Genomic DNA, 16928 nt, shown 5'->3' on the forward strand with positions numbered 1-16928 from the left:
GTTGCTTCCTGGTTCTGGAATAGGCTATGAGTAGACTCCCCAAAAGTTGATCAGGGATGAGATGATCCCAGGAAGCCCTAGTTGGGCAGAGAAGTGACTCAGGGAGTGGAAAAGGGCCAGTCACACACAATGTCCCTCGTCTCTCTGGACATTGTGTGGGACACGCCTCTAGTGACCACAGGAGACACAATGAAGCTGGTGTCACCCATACAGCGTTGTCCGCCTGTGACAGAAAGCCACCTTGGGCACTGCTTCCCTATCACAGGACATACCCCAGGCTAAGTCTTGCTCCTGTGTCCTCTGACCCCTCAGGAACACTGAGCTGTACCCAACATCCTATCGAAAAGCAGCATTTGTTGAATGACCTGCTGAGGAGCCCAGGAGTGACTAGGTAGGTGAGGCCACCCAACTTTTCTCTTTGGGCCCAGAGCAGGCACTTGGGGAAGTTGAAAGAAGAGCACAGAGTCAGGGAGATAGTTCTGTGTCAGCTCCTCCCAGCCCTGGAGGTGGCAAAAGCGTGCATTCATTTATTCAACACGTATTTATTGTTGTCTGCATCTGGCCGTCCCCAAGCAAAGCCAGTCCGAAGCTGGCAAAGGCACGGGAGCCCCAGCTCTAGAGAGAGGCCTCCGCTCATGATACGGGAGGCCAGGGCTGAGGACAGGTGTGGCCAGTACAACTCGGGCTTTGGAATCCTGTAAACCGAGGCTCGCATTTCAGCTCTGCCATCTTTGTGTTACACACTCAGGAAAGTACCTTTGCCCGAGTGTGTCTCCTCCTTTGCAAAAAATAGAAGACAAATATGGCTCCAGGGTCACTTGAGGATTTGATGATATCATGGACAACAGTGTTTTCAGTACAATGCCTTCCACATGTGAGTGGTCAACACAGCGTTGCCATGGCAACAGTGGTTAGATGGGCTCCTTGTGCCCAGAATTGGTGTCCCAAAGCAAAGAGTGCTAGATCACCATGCTGAAGGAAGCAGCCAGAAGGTCTCAGGGGGTGGGATTAGGAGTGGCGAGGGTGTTCTGTATGTGTCAGCCTTGGCCTCCACTGCGGAGGTAAACATAGCCGTTATGCTTGAGTGGGGACATTCACGCACAGCTGGCTGGCAGCTGAGTGTTTCCTTCCCAGCTTGGAGGAGAGGAGCAGGCAGCTGCCACACCAGGTGCAGTCTCAGCCAGAACCACCCCTCGCCTAGTTGAGGCTACAGTCACGAGGGGGTCATGGTAGATCTTGAAGAGCATAATGGGGTCAGGTGCCTATCCAGTGCTCCGCAGTGGACACAGCCTGCTCCAGCAAGGTGGCTGCAGAGGAAGCATCTGGAGGGTGGGATTCCCCGAGCATGAGCCAGAGGGGACAACCAGCTTACCTAAAGTCACCCTCCCCTCCACAGAAACTGAGTCCAGCTGGGCAGGGGCCTGGTTAGCAGCTGGGGACATGAGGCTCCCACTGGCATGGCTCTTCGTGTCTCCGCGAACACGTCTAGGACAGATTCAAGAAACAGGGTCGCTAAACCCAAAGGAACAGGTGCAGAAACCCCCTGCAAGGCAAATAGGGTACTCCAAGCAGGGAGGAAGGGTGCCCCATGTGCCCACAGCCAACCATGACAGACAAGGTGTCTCTTCAGGGCCCTGACTTCCCAGTGCACACTGATTGGCTCAGTGTTGGAACACTTTGGTTTCCAAGCTCTGAAAGTGAGATCCTCATGCCTGTCACCTTTGCAGATGGGGAAACTGGGGCTCAGGAATGGGAACATGGTAGCTAACTCCTTCCTTAGAGTCCCTGCTGGCTCAGTCTGATTGTCTGTCTACTCTGGGTATCTGCACTTGGTGGATGGAAGATGTTCCCATCTTAGGTCAATGGAGGCCAGTGGCAACACAATAGGGAAATGGGCAGAGTGCAATTTAACAGCCACCTCTGCCCATTTCCATGGTGTAAATGTTCCTGCTACTGCCAATTCCAAGCTGCCCATTGAATGTCCAGGAGCATGGCATTGGAAAGACACACACCCTGTGTCTGGTGGGCACCACTCTGAATGTCCCCCCTCTCTCTCTCTCTCTCTCTCTCTCTCTCTCTCTCTCTCTCTCTCAACAAACCTTTTTTATTGTTTTTAATTTTTTTATTTTTATTTTATGTGCATTGGTGTTTTGCCATGGATGTCCAGTCCCCTGGAACTGGAGTTACAGACAGTTATGAGCTGCCATGTGGGTGCTAGGAATTGAACCCGGGTCCTCTGGAAGAGCAGTCAGTGCTCTTAACCACTGAGCCATTTCCCCAGCCCCCAATGTCCTCTCTTATAGCAGTCCCACTTGTACTCAACTGTTGCTTTTTTAAAGACATTAAGAGGGACCAGGAGTGGTGGCGCACACTAATCCCAGTACTTGGGAGACAGAGGCTGCTGGGTCTCTGGGAGTTCTAGGCCAGCCTGGGCTACAGAGTGAGGTCCAGACCAGCTGGGGTTACACAGTGAGATATTGTCAACAAAAGACAGCCAACTGGGACACTGTGGGTGCCTTACCCCACATGTGGTTCCACAAAAGGGAGCTTAGGTTGAGTGGGAGACCCTCTCCACATGTGGCGCCCACTGAGCTCTCTGGGTCTACACCTACCTCACCATTCTCTGGCAAACATGGGACCTTCATGGAAACCCCTGCAGGCTGTTTTCCTCAGAGGAGTGTTATGGACCTGCCTAGTGCACAGCCTTCAAAGCCTCAGGGCGGCTATCACAACTGACACCGTCTAGGCTCAGTGGGAGACCACCCAGGGTTCCACAGCCAGTTCCAGGCCACTTACTAGAAGCTCAGAATGAGAAATCTGGGTGACTTGTTTCCCATGGCGGCCACTTATTAGGACCCAGTCACAGGGTGAGTGTGACATCTCCAAGCCTCAGCCCCTTCTAGAAACATAGGGAAGGATGCTACACACCCAGGGTTCATCATGGTGTAAGTAAACAGGGTGCCATGAGTGGTCCTGTTTTCTTAGAGACACCTCGACACAATGGAGCCAGGAAAGGCATCTATGGCTACTGAGCTGAACCCTATGCCACTCAGGAGAAAAATTTGCTGCAAAACAGGATGAAGGACACATTGTGACTTGAAGCCCTGGGGGGCAAAAGGTGAAGAAATAGGTGGGTAAGATACTCCTCAAATGAGGATCCTGTGGGGATTGTACCCTGCTGTGGAGCTCTGGGGTCTTTTAGGCCAGTTGCTGAAATGCTGCTGTGGTGGTTTAGTTATGAACATCCCCACCAGGGTCATGTGCTGAGGGCCTGAACCCTGCCTGTGGTGCTACTGAATGGCAGTTGGATAATGAGGAAGCTGATCTGCAGTGGAGTCACTAATGGACTAGGCCCTGAGGAGATGGGGGCTGGTTGGATGACGCAGGTCAATGGAAACATGACTTTGAAGGTCGTGTCTGTTCCTGGCACTTGGTGGTCATGATGATGGTGTTGTTGCTGCTGCTGGTACTGATGATAGTGATGGTGGGGATGCTGGTGGTGATGGTGATAATGTGATGGTAACAATGATGGTGATGATAATAGTTAGGGTGGTAATGGTAATTGCTAACATTTGGGAACACCAAGAATGAGGCAGCTTAGTTTAATTTCACCTGAATTAGCCCATTTAATTGTTAGAAAAACCTCTAAGGTGTGCACTTTTATGGCTCCCTACATGAGCTGTCATGTCCAAGTGGTTCCAGATAAAGAGCAACTCATGTGGGGCGTTGGGTTTCAGGGGCAGAGAGGAGAGGGTACCTGTATAATCTTACCCTCACTCCCATGAGGCGGGGTTGCTATCTGCTTTCCAGGCCTAAGCCCAGACCTAGAGAGAGTGAACAGCTTGCCTGAGATCAGCGGAGACCAGGCAGGACTGAGGTAGGTTCAAACTCAGAGCATTCAAGAACACACAGACCAAGTGTTGAGGATGCAAAGCTGAGTCGGGTGTCTGATCTGCTGGGGAGACAAATTCACCACATGACCAGGAAAGGACAGGCAAGCCCTCCAACAAAGGGGTCAAAGGAAGGTCTATTAGAGGAGGTGACATTTAGTCCTGGGGAGAAGAGATCTACATTCAAAGCATGGTTATATGGAAGCCAGTGGGCAGAGCCATGCACACACGTGCGGCTCTCAAGCCCTCATCCAGGTCCTCCAAGCTCCCAGACCCACCACTGGCCAGGCAGGGCTGTGGCCCTGGCAGCTGCCTCACACAGGCCTATTTTTAGGTCAAGTTCAGCAATGAAAGCAAACACATTGTCAAGATCGTGGCCAGCTTGGATCCCACCCACGAGCAAGCCTCTCCGTGACACCAAAAGACAAAGTAGGTCTGTGTTGGGGTGACAAGGACTTCTGGCAAAAGCTTTGGCTTTCCAGTGGTGGGAGGCCAGATCCCAGCTCAGCCCTTGGGTGAACCGGAAGCATCAAGGCCTCCTCCACATCCAGTATGAAAATGCACATAAAGAGTGTGGCCATTCATCTTATGAAATGGCTGCTTCCCACCGGTGTGACCATGGTGACAGGGGAGTGGGGTGGGGTGGGGGTGGGGCAGGGATGGGATGGGTGGGTCCTGCTTGCTGATGTGCGTTTGCTTCAGACCCTTTGATGCTGCTTCATCACTAGTTAGTAGTCGTCAGCCGTTGGATGGGGGTCTTGCAGGACCTGTGGACCACTTTAGCGTGACAGTTCCAATAGCCTCCAATGACTCACCACCTGTCCCCTGTGCGAGAGATGTATATACATCCCTCTGTATCACTACCCATTCTATCGCTGTGCAAGTTAAAGGTCAGAGAGGGCAGGTTGTCCAGGATTTGAATTCAAGTCTGTTAGGGTTTGGATCTTCAATGTTCCTCAAAGGCCCATGGTTTCCAGGCTCTGGGAGATAGCAGAACATGCAGGAATTGGAGCCTAGAGGGAGGAAATTGGGTCACTGGAAATGTGCCCTTTAAGAGAAAATTGAGACACCAGCTGCCCCCACTCCTGGCTACGAGGGTATAAACAACCTCTTCCGCCATGCACTCCTGAGGTGCTGACTAGTGCCACCACAGGCCCAGTGCAGCAGGGCCTGTTGACATGGGCTGGAATTTCCAAAACCATGAGCCCAAACAAATCCTCCCTTCCCACCACTGCAACACTTCCCGGCAAGGAAAATCCAAAGCAGCTTGGTCTGCCCACAGCTCCCCTCCCATCTGTCCAAGGACGAGCTCACACATCACTCCAGAGAGCATCCTAGCTACCTGGCTGGGTTAGATGCTTCCTCTGTTTGAAGAGAGGTCACACTGAGACAACACCCTCACCAGACAGAGTCCTTTCAGCCAAAGATGGTGTGTGGTCCTCTCTATTGTCCCTTGGGTCCAGACCTGACAACTTCCTCAGGACAGACATGGCATGCAAGCTGGAAGAACCAGGGGGTAAATGTGGCCTTTCATTCTCCAAGGAAGGACACCAAGGCCCAAGGGTGGGATGCACTGGCCATGCAAGATGGAAGTCAGTCTTGGGTTCCAGGGTCAAAGTGACCTAGGCAGCAGTCCTCATGCTGCTGGATCTCAGGCATGCTGCCATGGGGCTGTCGGGCCTGGAGGGTTGGTCTCCACACATGGACATGATGCGAGCTGTGCCCCACCCCCTACCATGAGCTCCAGACTGAAGACCAGGCCTCTCCTGGCCTGAGCACATGCAGGGCTGCCCTGGTGACTGATGTCATATATTGATGTCATAGCTTGGTTCCCCTCACTCTGCTGTCTGCATAATGGCTGAGCCAGTGTTCCAGGGGTGGCTTCTTTTTCCTTCTTAAAATTGTGGTAAAAAACACGTAACATGAGCTGGACGGTGGTGGCGCACGCCTTTAATCCCAGCACTCGGGAGGTAGAGGCAAGCGGATCTCTGAGTTCGATGCCAGCCTGGTCTACAGAATGAGTTCCAGGACAGCCAGGACTACATGAAGAAAAACCCTGTCTCGAAAAACCAAAACCAAAACCAAACAAACAAACAAACAAAAAAACAACCACACACACATAACATAAAATGTCTTATGTTCACCATTTTAAAAGCAATTTCACATTTGACATTTCAGTGACATTCCAAAGTACTTGCTAGGAGCATGTGGTCACCTCTTGGCAGGGGGAAGGAAGGGCTGGGGAGAAGGAGAGGAGGATGAAAGAGAGAGAGACAGAGACAGGGAGAGGTCAAGAGCTGAGTACCAAGGACCTGGCCCCGATACCTACTTTCTCCAGCAAGGCACCACCTCCCAAAGTAGCACCACCAGCTGGGGACTCAACATTCAAACACAAGCATGTGGGGGACATTTCACAGTCGAACCCTGACAGGGTGAGCACATCGTGCACCTGGTGCCTGGTCAGGATTTGTTTTTCCAGCCATCTGCCATGGATGCCTGTGCTGTTTCCAGGAAGTGGTTTTTTGTGACTCCGTCAGGGAATCTGTCAGCTGCTACGAAGAAAATTCAAGAACAGTCCATTAGTCAATGTCCAGAAACCAACAGAGGTCTCTATGCACCTGTGTGGGCTGGGTCTCTGGTGCTCCCAGCTCTGCATGGTGTGTGGCTCTGCACACGTGGTGTATTAGGGACATAGCATAAGTAGATGTGTGTGTGTGTGCACAGCTGTGTGTCTGTACATGGGGTGTGTGTGTGTGTGTGTGTGTGTGTGTGTGTGTGTATGTGTGTGTGTGTGTGTGAGATGCTGAGCACACATGCCATGACAGTTATATGGCAGTCAGAGACAACTTGTAGGAGTCAGTTGTCCCCTTCCACTGAATGGGTCCCAGAGATTAAACTCCAGTCATGATATGGTGGGTGCCTTTACTTGCTGAACCATCCTGCCTCCTTTTTTTTTTTTTTTTTTTTTTTTTTTTTTTTGGTTTTTCGAGACAGGGTTTCTCTGTGTAGTTTTGGTGCCTGTCCTGGATCTTGCTCAAGTTCAGGCTGGCCTTGAACTCACAGAGATCTGCCTGGCTCTGCCTCCCGAGAGCTGGGATTAAGGTGTGCGCCACCACTGCCCGGCTCTTTCTCCCCCTTTTAAATAACCTCTAAAGAAATATGAAAGCCACTGATGGTTCCTTGCATACCTATCCTAATAAAAGGGGTTGGGGACCATCTAAGGTGGGTCAGACTCTGGCGACAGGCAACCTGACAGGGGAAATGCCCGAGCATTCCCAGAATCCTGGGCAGATGGGTTCATGGAGTCCCAGAAGAACACTGGGTTTGGGGGCAAAGTCTGCGTCCCTTGCAAGTCAGACACAGGCATAGAGTGTCCGACAAGACATCCTGGTCCCCTCCGGAGATCGAAGCTGCTGGTCAGCACTGCTGAGGAGCACACAGGGCGCTGTCTTCACAGCTGCGTTAGCGCTGGTGCTATTGAATGTGTGGGTCACAGCTCGTACCCCAGGCTTGGTTCAGCCACCCATCACCGATAAGTCAATTCAAAGTTATGATGGTAAACAGAAAAGGGAGATTTCTTCAGTGTGGCCACATTGGAAGATGGACTTGAGAGGATTGTCACTAAATGTCTTCGTCCCACTCCCAGGGACCTGGGAGGTTTTAGTCAGGGGACTCACTGGACAAAGGCCAGGACTGGGAAAAAGCAACTGCAGGCTCCAGGCTGGCCTGAAGACCAAGAGCCCTGGTCTGTGTGAGAAAGGGCGGTGACAGTAGGCAAGACAGAGAGCCAGTGACTGGGTGGTAACTGTGTACTGCTCAGGTTGGGGGCTGGGTGGGGGGCACAGCCCAAGGCCCCTACTTCCCTCAGCTGGGTCTTGGTCACCCATGTGGCAAGAAGGACATGATGAGTCCTGAGGGTACAAGGTCAACCTGTGCTCCTTACTGAGTAGTTTGTCCTGTAGCAGCTGCTTCAGTAGTAACTACCTGAGGATGGGTAGAACCTGGCCAGGTCACCCGGACATCAGCCATCTGTTCATGTATGACCTGGAACAATCCTCTTCCTCTCAGGGCCTCAGTTTCCCCCATATCCAGCAGGGTATTGAAAGGCAGGGCCCCATGCTGATTAGTCTGTTTGTGAATGGAGTTCCGAGTTGCAATGGGGTAGCCTTGTGAACACCCCTGTTTATAGTCTCATGGGACACACGACGGAGGGCGGGTAGGAACTTAGCTCTTGGGGCTTCATGGGAACCCAAAATGTTGCACAATGCTCTGGCGGCAGCTGGCCGACTCTGGAAAAGTTGTTTTTCACAGACTGCAGCTGGCTGAGCAGCTGAGGGTCAGCCCATTTGGCTGGGAGGAGTCAGGGACCACTCCAAGGCTGGGAGAGGAAGGGGTTGCTATGGCCACCCACACAAGGCCCTGGAGCGTGGGGACTGGACCCCGGCATTTGGTGAGCCCTCTCTAAGAGTTCCTGGCCATCTCTGAGGGTGTGAGTTGTGTGACCATGACCTCACTGAATACCATAGCTCAGAGCTGAAGGCCAGTGGGTCAGAATCCAGATAGTCAGCTCAGAAACTCCACCTTCAGCCTCCCATTTCATATAAAGTCAACCAGAGGCCAGAGAAGAGAGCAGTCGGGTAGGAACAAGAAGAGAGGAGACAGTTGGGGGGCACTTTGGAGCCCAGACACCCCTGTGTGCCTTTTCATTCAGGGCAATAGTATTAATTTCATTTTACAGCTGGGGAAACTGAGGTATCCACACCACCTTGTACTGGGTCAGGCTGTTGGGAGGCCCAAGGGGGCTTGTGGGGTCCCATTGGTAGAGCCAGTAGGGGTCCAGACAGACCCAGGACAGTACAGTTTGGCTGAATTGGTGTCTGAGAGAAGGTGGTCAGGGCCTAGGAAGGAGGACTCAGCTGGGCTGCCAAAGCCTGCCCCAGTGCGGGTGGGAATGGACATTGAGGGAAGTCGCACTTCTGTCCACCACGTGAACACATGGTGGACACATGGTATGAACAGCAGAACACAGGGTCTGAGATGTTTATGGTGACCCGTGGTGTCTTCATGTCAGGGTCTCCACAGATGCAAGCAGACCCTCCTGGGTTTGGTCCAGCAACGTGGGAGCCGAGAGACAGGCATGCCGGGAGGAGCAGACACTGCGTGGACTGTACCCGGCTGTGAAACCAGGTCTGGTCTCTCAGAAGATGCTAGTGCTGGATGTACTGGGACAAGGGGTGGACAGAGGCAGGTAGCCAATGGGCGACTAAGGCAGGATATAGCAAGGGGTTGGAAAATGTTGGTACAGTCATGCTGTGGTAACCTGTGCCTGTGTCTCAAAGCCGAGAGGGTGGCAAGTGGGTCAGCAGCTGCTCTCCTTACAACGTTACTTGTTGCCCCTTTCTAGTTCTTTCTGCCTGGGCACAGAAGTAGACCCCCCACCTTCCCTTCTAGTTAGTCACACAGCACATAGCCAGCCAGCCTCCACAGCTGACAAAAATGAGGACATCTGTCTCCAGGGGGTCCCAGGACAAGACACTGATGCTGCTCCGGATGTCTGAGTCTGGGGAACAAGAGCCCTAGAGTGGGTGACTCAAAAGGCCTGCAGTTTGTGCTAATGAAGCAGCCTGAGTCATACAGCTGTGCAGACCCTGCCCTTGTGTGCAGGTTGAGCTAGAAGGTTCTTCTGAACTCTATGGTACAGAGCAGCATGGTGGTGGGTCTCCTGCCCCACAGCCCTACACCAAGCCCTTCTGGGAATCTCCTCTTGGAAAATCTCTGCTCCCAGCCACTGTGGGCTATGGGTGGTATTTGTGAACAGAAAGAAAAAGGAGGGGGGGGGGCCAGAGACAGCTCAGCCACATGGCCGAGTATGCATGGAAGGGCTTGGGTACTCGCTGGGGGCCACGTGCCCTTCTAACCGCTGTTGTTTGCCACAGCAGCCAGCAGCTGGGTAGTGTGAGGAGGGAAAGGTAAAACCCCAAAGCTGGATGCGAAGGCACAGTCCCCAGAGGCCCGACGTAAGGCTGCCCAGAGCATCAGGCGGCCCTGGGATCTGGTGTGTTCCATGCCACTCGTGGTTGACACTGCATAAACCTGGAAAGGCCGCTTATAGGTCTCAGATCGGCACCAGATACTAGGTGTGGAGCCCCAGGAAGACTCCGGCCGGGGCGGGTGTGTGTGTGTGTGTGTGTGTGTGTGTGTGTGTGTGTGTGTGTGTGTGTGTGTGCAAACACCTCTCTGGCTGACAGCCATGTGCTTGTAAACTTTAATTTCGTACAGTAGAGAAACATACAGTACAAGCAGCCCGGGGAGTGGGGGCGATTTTACAGCAAAGCTCACAAATACACTTGAAACACTAGGGAGAACCAAGATGCCTGCCCTCGGGAGCCTGCTGGCTGCTGGGCGGCAGTCTTCAGAGATGGCTGGCGCACCCAGAACTGCGTGCAGAGGTGAAGTGGCTCAGTCCTTGCACCTCAGGCAGGTGCCAGCTCCCCCTTTGGCCACCCCATGGTCACCTTGGGAGAGTGAGCTCTCAGGATCGGAGACTGTGTGATCATGACACTCTGCTTCCCGGCTGCCTGGGCCAGCACAGGGCTTGGCTCAGCAGTGAGGGGCATTTACCTGCTCCGGGTCAGGACCCTGGATTCTCCAGGGGACAGCTGTAGGGCCTGCCCCCCCCAGGGATGCCGGGTGGCAGGGCAAGCAGCCCCTGTCTTACCATGAGGGGGTGCTGAGGCAGATGGAAACCAGATGGGGTCAGGAAAGCATTTGTGAGGGGAGAGGTCTAGGCACTGGGATGTAAGGGAGGTGGGATGGGAGGCAGGCAGGCGGGCCTTCCTGAGGGGAGAGGCGGGAAGCTGAGGGAAGGGCAGACTTCCAGGGAAGTTTCTAGGAGCTTCTAAATTCAGAGAACTCAGAAGATGACACCAGGAGCGTTCGGTCCAGGGGACACTGTGCTTCCTCCATTAGAACTGGAATTCAGAGTCAAGGCTGAGATACAGACTTCTGGTTAGGCCCAGTCTTGGACTCAGCCCCGGATGCACAGAGGAGCCTGCTGACCCTGCTGAGGTGCTGAGGTGAGCAGTGCTTCGTCCTGATCTCATGAAGGTTGGGACTCCGCCTTCTGTAGGCTCTGGCATGGCACTGGAGGAAGGTAGCCTCACATCACCACCTCAGGAGCGATGCTGAAGAGGAGGTCATCGTTTCCCCGCCGCACCTCCAACAGGAGTGGGGACTCATTCAGGACTGCCTCCTGCAGCTCACTGGAGTCCACCAAGGGGCGTCCATTGACTTTGACGATGATGTCGCCATCTTGGATGCCTCCTCTGCCAACCAGGAGAAAGACCCTCAGCATGCACATACAACATAATTTTGAGAAATAACACACCAATGGAAAGCTAGTGGCATCACCAGGCCAGTGATGTTCCAACTCCAGAAGGAGGAGTAGGCCCACCTCCCCACAGCAGGCTACTTACCAATGGGGCCCCCCAGATCCAAGAGCCACAGTTCAAAGCCACTGATATGACCTACCCATCATGGCATGGATGAGGTAGAAGCCAGGATCATATGGGACACACAACCTCAACTCATGGTGTCCCAACACTTAACATTGCTTTGTTTGTTTAGATTTTGGTTTTTTGGAGACAGGGTCCCATGTGGCTTAGGCTGGGTTTCTATCTAGCTGAGGCTGGCTTTGAGTTCCCAATCCTTCCAAGTCTCTCTCCCAAATACTGAGGGTACATACAGGCTTGTGCCACCATAACAGGTCTGTACCTAACATTTCTGTAGTTCTTAAAAAACAAAGACTTTATCTCATTTTGCCATGACAGACTCTGGGATAGGGACTCTGTAGAACCATGTCCTTTCTACAGATATGAAAACTGAGGCCCCAGATCCTTCTGGAGAGAGGGAGGCTTGGAGAAAGCTTTTGGCCCAAGCAGAGACTCTTCAGCCTCTGCTTCGCAAAGGAAAGATCCCTCTGCTCCAAGGACAGGCGTGGCCAATGCTCTCAGGGACAGTTCATCCCTCCCATGGCTCAGCAGAGAGGCCAAACTCCACAGCTCCTTGCCAGGAACTTGCAGGTCACCTAAGGTCGGTGAGGAGGCCCAGCCCAGGCCCCAGCACACACCTCCCCCATGTCTGAGTGTTGCCTCTGCTGGCCGAGCATACCTCTGAGAAGGTGAGTTGGGAACGACCTCTTGCACATATATCCCGCTGCTGACCGCTGGAAAGTCTGGGTTGGCGGCCTTCAGTTCCTCCACCAAACTGGAAAGGCAGTTTTGTGTCAGCCTCTGTCTCCAGCCCAGCTCCCTGGCATGTGGCTGCCCCCTTTCTGCCACTACCCAAGCCAGACAAACAGCCTCCTGTGGGCTCTCAGAGCACCCTGAGCCCCATGAGCTGGGGCTGTTTAGTGGCCACAACTGGCTTCGAGTGTGGAAAGGGGACAGCTAGATGGGAGGACAGGATCTAAAGGGTGGCAGAGGAAGTGCAGATAGGTGGGTGGGTGGATGGACAGAAGGCTCTGGGTGGAAAGGTGGGGGAATGATTCATTCATGGAGTGGACGGTGAAGACTGGACAGATGGTAAGTGGTTGGGGAAGCAGACAATTAAAAGATGAGTTGGCATACTGGTCGTAGGTGTAGATCGTTTACAGTTTGCTCCCTAGACTGACAGCTAGTGAAGCAGGAAGCATGAGTTGGGGTGGTTGGTGGATATCCCCGAGTTATCCCCAGCACTTTACAATGTAGTGCGGCTTCTTCCAATACCCTGGGCTGGACTTCCCCCCATCCCTCCTCCCCAACTCCCTTCTTTATCACTTTCATCCTGTATTTCCAGGCAGCTGCCTTGTTCTGAACCTCTACCAGGGCCAGACAGAGCCAAGAGGTGGGTGGGAACACAGCCATCTCCTTAGAACTCACAGTCAAAGTGGCAGGCAGGGGGGGGGGCCGGGGGAGGGAAGGAGGCCTGACAGGCCATTCCGACACTGTGGGGCACCACAGTGATAAAGGAAAGTGGGGTGTACAAAGAGGGGAGGTTCTTCTACATGAGTGGCCTGTGGAGATGGAGAAATGTCCGCTAGGACCTCAGAACATGACCATGTTTGGAAACGAGGTCTTTGCCACTCTAGTTGGTCAGGGATCTTGAGATAAAGTCATGGATCTGGGCAGCTCTTATATCCAGTGACTGGCAGTCTGAGGTTCACCAAGGGTGAAGGAGTGCCAACAGCCACGAGGAGTCAGGAGACACAGGAAGGTCGCACCCTGGAACCTCAGAGAGTGGGGCCCGTGGGACCTCAGTCTCTGGCCTCCAGAACTCTCAAGTAATATATTTTGGTTGTTTTAAGCCACCCAGTTTTAATTACTTATGAATTACTGGAGGCTTCCTGGAGGAAAGGGGCATCTGAATGGAGCTGTAAAGGAGCAAAAGGAATCCATTAGGCAGTGGTAGTGGGTCTGACCCCTCTAGCACCTGCCAGCAGCGGGGCATAGTGGTCAGTATATGGAAGGGGTTCATGGGAGGACCGGACAGAGGGATGTCACCAGTGGCATTCACCTTGGCGTGATGGTCCGCATCCGGATGCCAATGAAGCGCTTCTTCCAGTCTGGGAATGGAACACAGTGGGTTCAGTTAGGCTACATAGGCTACAAGGTCACTGCCCTTGAGAAGGGAACCTACAGGAGACTCAGTAGGATGGGAAACCAGGAGCAAGTTTGCTTATGAGCAGGGGCCTAGGCCTACCCTGTCCTTCTGATTGCCCTCTGGAGCTGAGACATATCTGGCTCTAATCTGCTCCTGGCAGGTGGCTTCAGTCCCCCCTGACCCTTCATCTGACCCTTCACCTTTGCCCCCAGCTGAGCTCCTTCCTCACTCCAGCTCCTCCAGCTTCCCCACCGCTGATGCCCCAGTGTCCTTACTGGGGCAGGAACTCAATCTCTCTCTGCCCTCTCTGTACATGCAACATCACGTGACGATGCCCGGAGAGCACTGGTCACAGTGAGGTACAGTTCTCAAGGGCCTCCCCAAACCTCTCCTCCCCCACTTCCCCGCTCCCACCCCCGATGTTCTAGTGAACCATTGGAAAGGTTCAGAACCCAAGGCAAGGCTTGACACATTTCAAGTTTTCACCTCACTAAAATTCCCTGGACATGGTGGAATTGAACCAGAAATCAACAGTAGGAAGAGTCTGTGGAACCCAAATGCATAGGAAGTGACAAGAAGCCGTTTTCAGAGATGAGAGCAGAAGGAGAAATGAGAGAATATTTTCAACTACATCAATGAAAATATTCCTAACTAAAACTTCCAGGGCACAGAGGCTGTTCTCAGAAGCAAAGACCACAGCTAAACACCCATGTCAGGAGAAAAGGACTCAGGCAGGCGGGATGGCTCAGCAGGTAAAGGTGCTCGTGGTACAAGCCTGGTGACTTGATCTCGATCCCCAGAACCCATATAAAGAAGGAAGGAGAGATCTGACCCCACAAAGTTGTCCTCTGAACCTCTACATATGTGCCATGGCATGCATCCACCTTCTGTGGCAATAATACAAATTTTAAAGAGATTTATTTATTTTTGTTTTATATACATGAGTACTTAGTATGTATTATGTGCATCACATGTATGCAATGCCCATGGAGGCCAGAAGAGGGCATCAGATCCCCTGGAAATGGAGTTACAGCTGCCATGTTGGTGCTGGGAACTGAACCCAGGTCCTCTGCAAGATCAGTGATTACTTTTAACTGCTGTGCCATCTTTCTAGCCCCAATAATAGTTTTTTTAATTTAAAATGGAAAGTCTCAAACTAGTGGCTTCTGATTCCTTTTAAAAAACAAGAAAAAGGTAGCAGATGAAACTCAAAGGAAGCAGAAGACAGGACTATGAACCAAAGAGCCACAAAACAGTCCAGCAGAGATAGAAATGAACCCAAAGCCAATCCTCTGAAATCAATAAAATGGATAAATCCTTACCCAGTGTGATCATGAGGAAAAGACAGATCATTACCGATGTCAAGAATTAGAGACAAGGTGTCGCTGTAGACCCTCAGACCTCACAAGGCTGCTAGAGGAGCTATCCAGTGCTTTGTGGCCATGCATTCCACCACTGAGGGTCTGAAAAGCCCCAAACACTTACGTCCACTCAAGAAGAAATGAATGGCCGGAAGCTCTCCATCTACCAAAGAAGTTGATGAGTGGTTAAAAAATCTTCCCACAAAGAGCTCAGATTCAGATGATGTCGCTGCTGAAACCAGTAGTTTAAGGAAGAAACAGCCCAGGTTCTGCAGATGCCTCCAGGGGACTCAAAGTGACCCTGGTGTCTCCTGACCAAACCCAGAACTATATCAACAACCTCTTGTCTTGATAGAGACAAAACTGCTCCAAAGGCTTACAGCAAATCAGATCCAACACACCAAATACATAATCCATCACAGCTTCGAGATTTAGTCCAGGAATTCACAGGATGGTTTGACATTAAAATATCAGCCTGACCTAGTGGCACAGGTCTGTCACCCCAGCTACTCCAGAGGCTGAGCCAGGACAGTGGCAAGTTCAAGACCTGCCTGAGGTACAACGCAAGTTCAAGGCCAACCTGGGTGATGTACTGGAACCCTGACTCAAAATAAAGTTAGAAGAGGACTGGGAATATGACTCAATGGTAGAATACTTGTCTACCTTGGATTTGACCTGGATTCAGTCCCCAATACTTAAAAATTATGAATCAACAAATGTGAGTTATATTATACACTAAAAGGGGGGGGGCATACTATGACCTAAGCAGACACACAGAAAGCACTGGGCAAAATCTCACATTGTGTGCCTATGAGAATCCAGAAACAGAAGGGAAGCTTTTCAACTTGATAAAAAATAAAAATAAAAACTTTAGCCAGCAGTATGCCTACTGGCATGAGACTGAATGCTTTTTTTCTGTGGGGACTGGATAAGGAAGGCCATTCCCAAAAACTTTATTCAACATTTTAGTCAATTTGGGGAATGAGGTTGGGCCATTCAGATAGAAAATGAAAGGACTGTCTTTATTCATAGACCACACAATCATCTACAATAGAAAACCCAGTGAAATCTATTAAGAAACTACTAGAACCCCTGAGTTATCAAGCATTCAACATACCAAAGTCAAATTTGCTTGTAGATTCTGGTAGCAGGCCATCAGAAATTGGCCAGCAAACTGTATACTCAGTATAACATAACGCTGAGAAGAGCCAGATGCTGTGGTCCCGGATCTGAGGGTGCAATACTGTTAAAATGCCAATCCCCCCACAAAGTCTTTGACAGACACATTGTGGCTCCAATTGAAATAGCATCAGGCTTTTGATTTTCCTCCATAGCAATCGGAAAGCTGATTCTCACCTGTCTCTGGAACAAAGGAGCTCAGAGAGCAGAGATGATGAGGAGCAGGGAGTGAGAGGGCTCAGAGCGCCTGACCTCAGGACTTCCTGGGAGAGCCATGGGCACGAGGCCACGTGGCACTGGGACAAGAGTGAGCAGCTTCATTTGTGGTAAAGTTGGGAAACCACTTGGGTGGAAAAAGGAAAGTCCTTTGAGAAGATGGTGCCGGAATAATCCATTATCCGGAGCAAATGATGAATGAGTAGCGACAATGCCCCGGAGAGTAGGGCTGGAAGGCTCTGGATTCCACCTGAATCACAGATGCATGCGGCTGGAGTTCTCAGGCCTGGGGGAGGGTCTGTGGTGTGGCTGGAGTAGCAGCACAGTGAGCTGGGCTCTGGTGGCTGGTGATGCTGGGTGATGGAGTATTTGTGGGGCCAATGCAGATCTACCCAGGAGGGAGGACCTAGGGACTGGAAGATGGGTGGCAGAAGGGCATAGGACTCAGGGAGGATGAGGGGGTGTCCTTAACTGAGGGACCAGCAGGTGGGGTTTCAGTACAGTGCCTCTGATAACTCACGTGATGTCCCATAAACACTGTACATTCAGCTCACGCAAGAAGAGGCCGGGAGGTGAGGTGGGGAGTACAGGGCTTCACTGTGGATGTGATGCCACCTAAATCCAAGAACCTGCATCAGGACAG

At 52.0% G+C, this 16928-nt stretch overlaps 1 protein-coding gene across 1 annotated transcript in view; it reads right to left on the bottom strand.

Moving 5' to 3' along the window:
* Positions 1 to 10141: 10141 nt before the first annotated feature.
* The window catches only part of Htra3 (HtrA serine peptidase 3), a 29665-nt gene continuing 22878 nt past the window's right edge, over positions 10142 to 16928 (bottom strand). Inside the window, exons 7-9 of the mRNA XM_028882292.1 lie at positions 13443 to 13491; positions 12060 to 12155; positions 10142 to 11215 (exon numbers count right to left, since the gene is read on the bottom strand). Coding sequence (XP_028738125.1) covers positions 11050 to 11215; positions 12060 to 12155; positions 13443 to 13491 — 311 coding nt within the window. The 3' untranslated portion in view covers positions 10142 to 11049. The remainder of the gene's footprint in view (positions 11216 to 12059; positions 12156 to 13442; positions 13492 to 16928) is intronic.

The sequence above is a fragment of the Peromyscus leucopus genome, chromosome 10 (assembly GCF_004664715.2).
Source record: "Peromyscus leucopus breed LL Stock chromosome 10, UCI_PerLeu_2.1, whole genome shotgun sequence".
In the NCBI taxonomy this organism is placed as follows: domain Eukaryota; kingdom Metazoa; phylum Chordata; class Mammalia; order Rodentia; family Cricetidae; genus Peromyscus; species Peromyscus leucopus.